This window comes from Lissotriton vulgaris, chromosome 10, assembly GCF_964263255.1.
Source record: "Lissotriton vulgaris chromosome 10, aLisVul1.2, whole genome shotgun sequence".
NCBI lineage: Eukaryota > Metazoa > Chordata > Amphibia > Caudata > Salamandridae > Lissotriton > Lissotriton vulgaris.
Window position 1 is genome coordinate 485382041 of NC_141698.1, and position 12994 is coordinate 485395034.

General features: G+C 45.7%; 1 protein-coding gene across 2 annotated transcripts in view; it reads right to left on the bottom strand.

The window, feature by feature from the left end:
• The window catches only part of PDIA2 (protein disulfide isomerase family A member 2), an 885792-nt gene that overhangs the window by 825777 nt on the left and 47021 nt on the right, over positions 1 to 12994 (bottom strand). The window contains exon 1 of one of the 2 annotated variants that reach the window (XM_086941339.1): positions 5641 to 6017. The exons of the other annotated variant lie outside the window; for it this stretch is intronic. Within the exon in view, the coding sequence (XP_086797465.1) occupies positions 5641 to 5878 (238 nt within the window). The 5' untranslated portion in view covers positions 5879 to 6017. Of the gene's footprint in view, positions 1 to 5640; positions 6018 to 12994 lie in introns of those variants that run through there. 2 annotated transcript variants of the gene reach the window in all.

The window sequence follows — 12994 nt, forward strand, 5'->3', positions numbered from 1 at the left end:
TGGACTAAGCACAGACACTCTCTGCCTGAGAGAACAAAGGGATTTTGAGTATAAATATTGTGGCCCAGACCCCAACATGTTAGAACTCACTGGAATCAAGGAACTTGCCAAGAAGAAGAGCTGGAAGAGCTTCCAGGAGAAGTGCTGCCCCTGTACTTTGTTGTTGCTTTGTTGGGTTGGCCTGCAGTTGCTGCTTTTGCCTTGGGCAGTGAAAGGCTTGAAGTAAAGCTTACCTCCTGTTCTGAAGTCTCAGGGACTGCAAAGACTTCACCAACCTCTGGGTACCACCTCTGGCACCACTGTTTCAGTTGCTACAGAGAAGAGAAAGGCAACCAACTCCGCCACAATTCCATTGCTGGCTCTCTATCTTGATGGGATTGCAGAAGGCACCGTTCACATCTCACACCGCAACCCTGATCTCACCGACAACGACGCACAACGCCGCAACCATCGAGCTGCTGCTTGCACCATGACCTGCGGGCACAACACTCTGCACTGCCTTGCTTCACTTCGCCATCCTGGTCTCACCAACGCCATCGCTATTGCTGCCTACAACACCTGTGAGCTCATTGTGGCTAATGGCACCGCTCGTAAGTTTCACTCTGCACCCCCTACTCCCACCCAGTGGTTTGGGCAGACCAATGCTAGCTCCCGCTAACCGGCTCTGTCACTTGCACTTCAATCTGCCAGCACAGCATCGAACAATGCCTCACCCTGCACCTTAAGCCTTGGTCTCACTGACTTCATCTGGACGATCATCACCGAGCCGCTGCCTGCACCACATCAAGAGGGTACTGCACCCTGCAATGATTCCATTTTGCAATTCAACCGCAACTGTTATCACCACCGGCTTGCACCAACATGTCAGCCGCAACGAGAAAGGTACAGATACCGTGTCGGTCCATGCTTTTGCTGGCCTGTATCAACATGGTCGGCTGGGACGGTCAGACTCTATTTTTAGCATCGAGGTAGCCCAGGAGGGAGCTACCGAGTCGTACAAACTGTCTTGTTGAGGCATTTCTGCAAAGGATATCTTGCAAAGTATATATTTCTAAAGTGCAGTAGGTTGGATTTTTGTCGTTTTGGTCTTGTTTTGGATATATAAAAATATTGGATAACTGGTGTGGTGTCCTTTAGTAGTGTTTTCACTGTACTACTAGTTACACACTGCTTCTGAGATAAGCCTGAGTTCTTGTGCCAAGCTACCAAGGGGGTAAGCTGGGGTTATTTTAGTAGTGTAACTCCCTTACCCTGACTAGGAAGAAGGGTCCCTACTTGGACAAAGGTGCAAACCCTTGCCAACTACAGACCCCCATTTTTAACACAACCACAATTGCGGTAACAATAAAATTGCATTTTACCACCTATTTCAAAAAGAATTTAAGCCATTCACAAACGGGAAGGGTTCCCCAGTGGACCCCTTCACCTTGGTGACTGGCAGAGAAAATATATTCTAAGAGCAGGCAGTGGTCCCACGTACCACTGCATATACTCAGAAAATGAAACAGAAACGTTTCATTCTTCTTTTTAAATGCATCCCATTTTCCATTAAGGGCTGCATAAAAAAACTGCTTTATTTAAAAAGCAGTGGGATCAAAGAAGGCTTGGGTCTATTTACTACCTGGCCTAGACCACTCTAATTTATTAAACAACAACAGGATGGCCAGATAGATAAGTACAGTGTAATATCACCCCACCTAGCCAATAATCCTAAGCAGGCAAACTTTTCATTTAGTGATTTTTACTTATTTCATAATTTTGCAAAGAACATTTCAATATATCCAGACATAAAGCATACTCAAATAGCGACATTCACATATAACACCATAGTATATATAAACATTTCACAGACAATATAAATGAAAAACATTAATGTAAACACCATATACAAACAAGGGAAAAGAAAAGATGCCTCTAGTCATTCAGTTCATGGGGCACCAGTCCTAATAACATAAACACAGACAAGCGACCGATCAGTCCTTTCAGTAGGCCTGCTTGTTTGGCTATGCTGGAACCTCTTAGTTTCAAGGGGCTTTTTGGGCAGCCCCCACTCCTACATAGTAAAGAAAAATAATCCCAGGTGCCTGGTGTAAGGAGTGAGTATGCTCCTAAATATTTGGGAGGAGCAAAGGCCCTTCTTCAAGGGGCTGCTCTCACCTCCCTGGCATCTAGTGGTGGTTCTCAGTTTGGAGTCCTTATGCAGTGATCTCCAAGCAGGGGTCCACTAGGGGAGTGTACCATTGGAAAGAGTAGATTCTCCCCTTCCTAATGATACCTCTCCCTGCGTGTTTCCGTGCGCCGGGGATTGAGACAGCCCTGTAAGCTTCGAAGGAGTGAAAATGAAATGAGCCTGCCTTCTCATTCACTTTCACTTTCAATGTAATGACATCAGCGCGCTGTGCGCGCTGATTGTAAATCCCCCAAAAAATAAAACGCCTTAAGCGGTTACCCAGCTCCCAAAGCTGAAAAAGGAAAAGGAAATCCCTCTGCTATAAACAGCAAAGGGATTTCCTGGTAATGAGCAGAGGATAGAACAGTTGCGCCCTCAGCACATGACCACTTTGGCTGAGGACCAAACTGTTCCATGCTCAGCATGAACTGGTTAAATACCAGCAACTACTCAGAATAGCTAGCCAAAGTTTATTTTCAGATAAATTATATGGAATAGTTCATTGGTGTAAATATTGGCAGAGGGGATATATGATAAATAGAGTGGAGATGTATTTTTTTTTTTAATGGGACAAAGCGGCTGGTGTTAAGTTTACTAGAATATTTAGTTATAGCTCCATATGTGGTCCTAATTTCAAACATTTTGAATTGTATGCAAAATAGATTATATATTGTTCACCTGAAATGCTTAAGAAGTTTAATCCCACAGTTTGTCCCTACCGTAGGAAATGTAGGTAGTAACTATTGGGGAGAGGATGTATCCTAACAGCTAGGGCGGTCAACCTCAAAAAAGGGGCAACGATGCTGCTCAACATCCTGTAAATCAGGACAAATCACTCTGATACCCGATACTTTTGAGTCTAGTTCACGCTATATAACACTCTGAGGAGAAAAAAAACTGTAAGTGGTTCACTGCATATGGTTTGGGCTATCCAAAGTTGGCAATCTTTTAGGAAAACTATTTTTTTCAGCTTTCATTTTAACAGGGGTATTATTTTAAATCATGTTATTTGGTTCTAGGATTCATTTTAAAGAATCTAATTGATCTAAAGGAAAAATAAAATGTTATTGTAATGGTTGTTGCTATATAACTTAGGGCCATCTTTATCAGTGAGTTGCGTCGCTCTTGCACCATGCAAAAGGGCATAAGAGCGACGCAACTCATAAATTAGATTTATATAGCCACACAAGGCTCCCTTGCATGGACATATGTGGCTTGATAGATCAAGAGTAATTTCGTGCAAATCGCTGCATTGCGTTACTCTGCCCCAGGGAGACATTCCATGGGTGGTGCATGGTTGTTCCCAAGCAACGCCCATGTATTTGGATCATTCCACCTTCAACCATTACTTGTAGACCTGGAAATGCGTCAAAATACTATGCATCTCCAAGGGGGTGGAATAAGGAGAAATCTCTATTTTCTTCCTCTTTCACAAAAGTAATCCTTTTTATAACACAGGGCACCCATTTAACCCCTTGTATGCTTGTGACGGAACCGCTCCGTCACGGCCTACTTGGCGCGCCTGCGCGGCACTCATTTCGCGCCTGCGCGACGCGTTCCATTGGGCGGGCGAGTTCATGACGGAACCGTTCCGTCACAAGCACAGCTCACCCGCGAGCCGTGACGGAGCGGTTCCGTCACAAGCACGTGACCACAGCGCGGCCGCCCTACCCACTTAGCGCTGCGGCGGAATAGCCGCCGCAGCGAAGGGGTTAAAATGGTGCCAAAAGTGTCTGCATTGGTGCTAGGCTGCACATTGTGTGCCAGGGCTGGGGAATAATAAAAATGTGGCGTTTTATGTAAAATAATGCACATTCCTAGCCTTTTCCTATCACACAGAGCAGCAAGGTGGCTTGCTGTGTGGCGTGACATTTTGATAAATATGCCCCTCAGTGTGCAACTCAGGAAAATGGAACAGTCTTCATCTTTTCAGAATTGAACGGTCTCAATGGTGAAAGTCGACGAAATGGAATGTCTGTAGAACATGGCAATATTACCTAATCAATGAAATGATAATTTACAATTATTGACTGAGAAAGGCTTAATTTGTTTTCCTTACAAATACGTGTACTGATGTGTTTTCGTTTAGTAATTAGTGTAAAGCATACGCTTCACTCAATTGTCTTCTTCACTCAGTTAAAAAGAAAGAAGAAAGAAGGGCTCTGCTCCTCTGGAATCCGACACTTAACAGTAACACAGTTGGTCCCTCAATACGAGTTCAGCATTATCGCATGGATTACTTACTGCAGCTGATAAGAATTCACATTGAGGTGCTCAGTATTTATTGTGTGTGATAATTATCATAAAGTTTTCACGACTGACGTGGATTTTGGGACTATCGCTCAAAAATCTCCAAGTTAGCTTATTTACCAGCCTTTTTCCCCATGATAAATATCACAGGGTGGGACCTGCTATAATGTATTCTGGGGATGTTTTTTAACACAAAAGTAATAATTCTGAAATGTCGTATTTTATTGGGCCACTAATAATGAGGGCCTAGGTACTTAAAGACACCACCTCTTGGACTTCCAACTATACCTGATTCAGACACCTTGCTGCACTTAACAATCCATGAATGTGTTTTCCTGTTTCTGTGTGTGCTACAAAATGCAGCCCACATAGAAAGGGGGGAAAACAATTAGAAGTTAAAATATTTCTCCTAGTTATGCCTGTCCTGGAGAGGCGTTCAGTTTTGATGCATTCCCAGGTTCACAGATCCTTGTAAATGTGGCAGTGCCTCAAAACTCAGGGGTGTTGCGTGGAAACCCCCACTGCAATGCCCATGGAACGCTTCCCTGAAGCAGTGTACGGCAAAGCAGCGACATGCGCTGGGTTGCCTTCCACCATATCTACAAGACTATGTAAGGCTACTCAAAGTGGCTTTGCGTAGCTTCGTAGATATGGGTCTGGCATCAACTTTAATGTAGCGCCATAAAAGTGACGCACTGCGACGCGGGGGTTTGTAAATGAGCCTGTTACTACATCTGGGCCAGGGTTTCTAATTTTGGAACTTCACCGTGGAAATGGAAGTTCCTCCTATTAAATTGCGCGTAGTCTCTTTTCTGAAACCGAGCAGTCAGAGGACCCAATATCAGAAAAAGGCAGCCACAGCCGATGTACTCAATGGTGTTTGCCAATGCATTAGCTTATCATTAGTACTCCTTGTATTCGCGCCGCCACAACCTCTTTACAAGGCACATTCATTGTTCTGAGATCTCATTCAGCTGTGAATGCCAAGCAAGGTCACTCCGGCTACCTGTGGCTTATCGGTCTGCCAGGCAGAGCATTTTACGAAAGACACTGCAACATGCTTATTAGTTGAACACAGGTTAAAAGTAGGAATCCAGATTTTCTTTTTTTTTTAATAAAACTCGTACTTAAACTGAAAGTTTTACACAGTTAACCGTCGTCGGTTTCCATCAGATTTCTATGTTGTCTTAAGTAAGAACTTTTAGAGAGATATTACTTACGAAACTTCACAAGAAGGAACTTGTGTTCTTGTAAGGCTCTGTCGAAGTTGCGCCTGTTGAGGACCAAGACCTCTCCTTCTTCCAATAGCTCGTCAGCCGGCCCCTTCTTCACTTTCACTTCACTCGAGTCCAGTTTTTCATCTCCAACTGCTTTTTCTTGTACTTCGCCCTCTGGGGCCTGTGCCTGGGAGACCCTGAGTAAAGCCAGATTCAAAACAAGTAGGAAGCAGCAGCGCATGGTCACGGACGTGCGTGTTGTGTCTGCAGAGCTGCTGGGAGAGGAACTCAACTGGAGCCTGGCTGGGAGCCGAAAGGAGGGGAGGTAGACTGAGGGCCACAGATAAAAAAGCTCGGTCAATGTGGCGCCTGGTGCTGCGGGGCTCGTGTTACGTTTCTATTGGTCTCTGAGCTAGAGAATCGAACCTGTAGGAAGTGACGAGCATTTTCCGATGATGCTGCCGACGCCCTAAATGTGTACTCTTCAGCAGCAGATTTGCTTAACATGTTATCCAGTAGTGGGGTCTCCTCGCTTTCTTGTGCTGACTAGAAACGACCTGCATTTTGGAGGCGATCACTATTTTTTTTTGTTTGTTAATTTAACACTTAGGTGATAGGCGGCCATCCGTCTCCTTATCTGTTGACTTCTCTGATGGTTCAGATGTCACATACCTTTTCGGATAGATCTGGAATGCACATTCCCACTTTAGTGAGTTCTGGCATAAGCTGTTGCAGGAACTAGAGTAAACTTTCCTTCCAATACACATAAGTCCTCTGTTCTACAAATGATTACCTCAGATCCTTTCCGGATCTACGCTCCCACACCTGCCTGTCCTACTGAACCATCTAATTAATTAACTCATTGCTAAATCACATTTGTCGCATGTTTACAAGTCACCATCTTTCAAAGCGTACTTCTGCAAACCCTTTAAGCACCAGCTCTGCACCTTCACTTGTCACTGTTCCCTGGACTGTACCATGTGTTCCATTCACGACGTTTCAACAATTGAAAAGTTGAGCCACCACAGAGTTCAAAGGGTCTGGACTATCCATGTCCTTATTTTAAGTATTTTTTTTTTGCCCAAGGGATTCTTAGAAGGGGCAAACAACTGCAAGTCACCTTGATGCGCTGTGTGAAAAGAAACAGACAGGAATGTGCTGTACTTAACATTGTACGGAGAATTCCTGTATTTTCCCAGCACTTGTGCACAATGGTGCAAAAGACAAGTGTCCTAAGCAGGATTGTCTTTCTGCAGAAAGGGGTACCGTGCTGCACAGAAGCAGTCCTAAACAGCATTGTCCTCTCTCTACGTATGCTACGTAATGGAGCACACATAAAAAGAGGAAACAACGAGGAGAAATAAAGATATCTATCCTCTTGCAGCTCTGGTGAGGAGGTGTACAGTTCTGATGCATTCCTAGGTTCATCACTCCGGGTAAACCTGGGAATTCATTAAAATGCATGTGTGGAAACACCCACCCTCCATCCATGTATTTCCCTCGCCGCATAGTGTGACACGAGGCAGCGACTTTCTCTGACTTGTGTTACACTAGGGGGCCATATTTATTGTAGGCTTAGCATCACCCTGCACCTCGCAAGGGGATGGAGGGTAGCGCAAAACCTACAATGAGATTTATCAATCTTTACAAGGCCACCCTGCGTGGCACTGCATGGCCAGTAAATCTAGTGTTACGCTCATCCCTGTTCATCACTGCTTTCAAAGCACTAGCTTGATATTTACCACATGGAATGATACTTTACAACCGTCCTACTGTTGTGAAAACACTAATTGGCATATTTATTATAAGAATTGCATTTCCCTGCACCACATATGAATTATTGAAATATACATTTCATTGCAATTATGGGGCATTTTTTAACAAAGACAATTCATGTGCTTGTATATGTTGATAACCTGATTCATCCACGAATCCAATAGCCTACTTTTCATAATTTGGTATTCTGATCCTTTGGAAAAGTTGGTAGGACTACCTTACTAACAAGCATTGGTATAGCCAATAGGTCTCGCCTTTGGGACCTTATAAGTGTTTAGCCAAGCAACAGTTGATGTAGTTGCACCAAGGATATTGTGCTGCATAACTAAATACTTAGAAGGTCCCGTAGGTGAGACCTATTGGCTATGTCAATGCTTGTTTTAGCTGTGTGCTAAAGACATGCATGGTAAAAGGCATCTGTTCTAAAGTCGCACCAACATGTGCCCCAACAGTAAACAATAACACAACCTCCTACAGAAGACATTAGTTGGAACTCTGTACTGACAACGCCTACACATCCGCTAGGCAATAAGCACATGTACCACCCAGGGAAACAAGGTAACCAATCTGGTACCCACAAAAATTCTCACAACTCGAAACTGACATCTTCAACATGCTAACAGCAACTCTCCATAAAACCGACCCCAATCTGCGACGGAAACGTTTTGAAAGCCCCAGCTCTGACTAGTGACAAGGTTGTGATGCCATACTAATGATAGGCAGTGCACAATATAGGTGTGAATAGAAAATTTGCTAACATGCGTGCCAAGAATTTTCAATTCTATTAAGGACAGGAGGCGAGGATTATGCTTTCTCAATTCCTTTACTGAAACAGCAGCCAATCAGCACAGTAAAGTAAAAACTCAGACTACATTACCCATAAACCCTGGGCAACCATAGAGTCCACATAAGTATAAATAAGGAGATAGAGGTTACAACTTCCTCTTTCTTTGCAATAACAGTAAGTAAAAGTTCAACAGTAAGATCCAGAGGCCAAGTCGTCCAACAGAGAGGTCCTCATCAGGCAGAAGAAACTGGAACCTCCCAGAGCCAAAGGAACAGCAAAAGACCAACCAACAGGATAAACTCGGAACACATCTCACTTAAGGTCGGAGCCTGAAAGGAGTAAGAACAAAGCCGTAAAGACCATTCCCAAAGGGAACATTAGAAACCACAACAGGGCGGGAAACAGTACATGCATAAACAGTATCATGATGCAGCAGAAATGTACAAAACAATTCATCAACATGAAATTACAAGGGTGGGATAATCCTCGCCTCCTGTCCTTAATAGAATTGAAAATTCTTGGCACGAATGTTAGCAAATTTTCTATTCTATGGCAGGACGGAGTCTCAGATTATGCTTTTTCAAAGCTTCGCCACCACAACAGATGCAACATCAACAATAGGCTTAAAATAAAAAGTCTTGAACACAGACTCAGATGACCAATCAGCAGCCTTCATGATGTCTTGAAGGCTGGCACCCATGGAAAAAGCTTTAGAAGCCATGGCTCCTCTAGCAGAATGAGCACCAAACAGAGAAATGTCAATGCCCGCTTCATGCATGAGCCAACGTAACCAACGTGCCAAAGTCGCCGGAGTTACCGGCTTGAAAGGTTTCTGCAAAGCAATAAGTAATTGTCCCTGTAAATCATGCCGGAAAGGTGCAGTGCTTACCTCATAATCTTTAATACATTGAACTACACACAATTGAGGATTGTGGGGGAAAGAAGGGTAAGAAACTGAGGACGTATTACACTTAGTCCTTCTTGAGATAACAAAGGTAACATCTTCAGGGCAGAAAGACCGACCAGCGAGATCCAAAGCACGCACATCAGAAACTCTTTTGCAAGAGGCCAAGCACAAAAGCATAGTAAGCTTGGCTGAAAGTTGTTTGTGTGTCAAGAGAGAGTTAGAAGGCCAGGCTGACAGGAAACGCAAAACAACTGAGACATCCCAAAGGGCAACATATTTGAGACAAGGAGGTTTTACCATCCGGATGCCCCGTAACAATTTAGATATCAAGGGATGTTCTCCAGCTGGTTTACCATCAACAGGCACATGGCCTGCAGAAATTGCAGAACGAAAGTTATTAACTGTTCAGTAAGCTAGCCCAGAGGATGCTAGAGATGCCAGAAAATTAACGATTAAAGGAAGATCCGCTGAAACGGGATCCACCAACCGCTGTGAGCACCAATCACACCAGCGTTTCGAACTTGATGCATAACGCTTGTGTGTGTTGGGTGCCCAAGCCTCATTGATAAATCTGGTAGCGTCTCCCGATAAGCCTTGGACTTTCCAGCGTCCCCCGAAATTCTCCATGCTACCAGAAGGAGCTGACCTGACAGCACCAGTGGGTGAGGCTCGCGAAGAGGATCCAACAGCAGGTTCCACATGTGAGGAAGTAGAAGCGGCGTCGAGCAGCTCATCTCCAGAAGAACTGGAAACCACGCTTGAGCCCTCTGGAGAGGGGAGATTAGAACAAGTTCCGACAAGAATAGACATGCTCGGGCCAGAACCCGGGGAATCATGAGGAACAGCGGGAAGGCATAGCACAGGTGGCGAGGCCAGATTTGGAGAAATGCGTCCGTGGCCAGAGCCTCCGGATCCGGACGCCAGCTTTAGAATCGGGGAACTTGGGTGTTGAGACGGGAGGCAAAGAGATCCAGATGACAAGTCCCCCAAAAGCGTGACAGCTTGCGAAACACACGAGGATGAAGTCTCCAATCGCTGAAGTCTCTGAGGTGATGAGAGTTCCAGTCCGCGATCAGATTGCGAGAACCTGGCAGGTATTCTGCAATAATCGTGATCTTGCGCTCCAAACAAAGGTGCCAGAAGTCCTTTGAAATCTCCGAGAGAAGCTTGGACTTGGTACCCCCCAGTTTGTTCACATAACGAACCGCAGAAATATTGTACATTCGGAGAAGAATGCAACAGTTCGTTTCTGTGGGGTGAGACACCGAATCGCGAAGGAGCCCGCCAACAGCTCCAGGCAATTGATGTGCAGGGACAATTCCTCTGGGGACCAACGACCCCCAGTCGACACCGAACCGCAACGGGCTCCCCAGCCCCAAAGGCTGGCATCGGACTCTATCACAACATCGGGAGTCCTCCCAAACAGAGCACGGCCGTTCCAGGATTCCATGTGGTCCAACCACCACTTAATTTCCGTCCTGGCATCCTCCGACCGGAGGATGTGATCGGAATACCGAAGACCCTTCTGCAAATGACGTATTTTGAGGCGCTGAAGAGCTCGATAATGCAGAGGGCCCGGAAAGATCGCCTGGATGGAAGATGATAAGAGACCTACAATCCTGGCTACTGACCTTAACGAGACAGTCTGTTGGGCGAGAAACGACCTCAAGTCCCTCTTGATGGACCTTATCTTTTGACCTGGAAGAAGGAGCTGACAAGAGACGGAGTCTATTTGAAAGCCCAGGAAAGACAACGACCGGGATGGAGAAAAGTCAGACTTCAGGGGATTGATGAGAAAACCCAAAGATTGCAAAAGGTCTATGGACCAGTGTAAGTGAGATTGAAGCAGAACAGGGCATTGAGCCAAAAGGAGAATGTCGTCTAGGTAGACGATAAGACGCACTCCGCGTGACCTCAAAGACTCCATCACTGGACGAAGGAGCTTTGTGAAGCACCACGGAGCGGAGGACAGGCTGAAAGGAGGAACCTTGTACTCGTACCAACTGTCCATCCATTGGAACTGAAGGTACCGGCGATGAGGTGCATAAATCAGGACCGACAGATAAGCATCTTTTAGGTCCAGTCGAACCATCCAATCTCCTTCCTGAAGAAGGTCTCGCAGAAGATGAATGCCCTCCATTTTGAAGTGGCGTTAAACCACTCCGCCGTTGAAGTCCTTCAAGTTGAGGACTAAACGAGACCCTCCCCCTTTTTTCTCCACGAGAAAAACATTGCTGACGAAACCCTGGGGAAGAGGAGATGTGAGAAAGATGGCTCCTTTGGTCAAAAGAGAAGAGACTTCCGCGGAGATGAACTCCTGGTCTTGTTGGGAAAAAACAAGGGGGCGAGGCCGAAGATCTTGGTGAGGGTGAGAGTAAAATTCTATTTTGTACCCTTGCACCGTCTCCAGTATCCAGGCATCGTTTGAGATCAAACGCCAATTGTGCAGAAAAAATTGAATCCTGCCCCCCAAAATTACAGTTGAAGCGAGAATCAAGCTCACCTGATGGGGAAGAATCTTGAAGTCCTCCATGACTTCCGGAGTATCCACGTTTGCCAGCTTGCCCTCTACTTCTCTTAGAGGGGTAGAAAGAAGACTTGTTGGAGGAGTATTGATGTTGACCGCCTCGTTGGGACTTGTTCCCTCGCTGGGGATTATTGTCGGAACCACGGCCGGAAGAACGTCCCCTTCGTCCGGCCCTGCCAAAAACCGGACGGAAAGCCCGTTTCAAATTAGATTGGGCCTTGTCAAGGCCGCTGAAGGTGGAAATAAAGTTTGTAAGCTCCTTCAGAAATGGAGCGCCGAAAAGTAAACCTTGGGCTAGAGGGCCCGACTCCGAGGAGGCCAAATCCGTAAGTCTTGGATCCAGTTTTATTAAGATGGAGCGATGGCGCTCAGTGGACAAGGCACAGTTGGCATTGCAAAGCAAACAGACAGCCCGTTGAGACCAGCCGACCAGCTCATCGGGGTCCATAAGGGTGCCAGATTCCTTGGCTTGATATCCCAAGTCCAGAATTTTTGTGAGGGGGCCCAAGAGATCTAAAAGTTTATCTTGGCACATACGCCAAGACCTATCTAAACCTTTGGTAGGGTCCTTTGAATATTTCCTCATGTATGTGACCATAGTAGGATCAACATCAGGAGTGGATGCCAGCTTGTCCGCCAAATCAGTACGTGGGCACTCGGAGCGCAAACGCGCTCTCACATCCTTGTCAAAGGGATGACGGATGTGGGATTGAATGTATTGAGCCACCTCGGGGGAAGGTAACCAAGAAGAAGAGTGAGGATGGATAATGTCAGAGGGGTTGAAGGTCAACAATTGCGGAGAAGTAGGAGCATCAACATAATGTTCTTTCCGCGACTTCTTGGAGGGAGGAGGCTTAGAAGGCTCGGAGGAAGAAGAGGACGTTCCATCATCCGTATCAGAAGGAGGATCTGAACGAGAGGACACCTTGCGCTTCTTTGCAGAAAGAGCAGAAAGGGATTTAGCAAGTTTCGCAAAATGGCTGGAATGAGGATTTTTTGGCGACCTTTTAGAACGCCCAGAGGAAGGAGGCACCCAGCCGTGCTGCGCAGCAAAATCTGCAAGATGTTTCTTCAGTGGCGCAATTGCCTGACAAAGCGCTTGGCCCATAAAGTCATCAAATGAAGTAGAGGACTCCTCCTCCTCATAATAGTCATAACCTTCCTCTTCGCAGTATTCTGCCATGGCGACAATGTCTGCCAATAACTGCCCAATGAAGGTTAAACAGAGTAATAGGCAAAAGCCAAGTAATTGGGGGAGTGGTACCCCTAGCGCAAGTCTTAGGAAAACAGGGAGACCCTGTGAAAATTAATTAATTAATTGTGGAGGGAGCAGACTTGCACCAACAAAGAAGAAAAACAA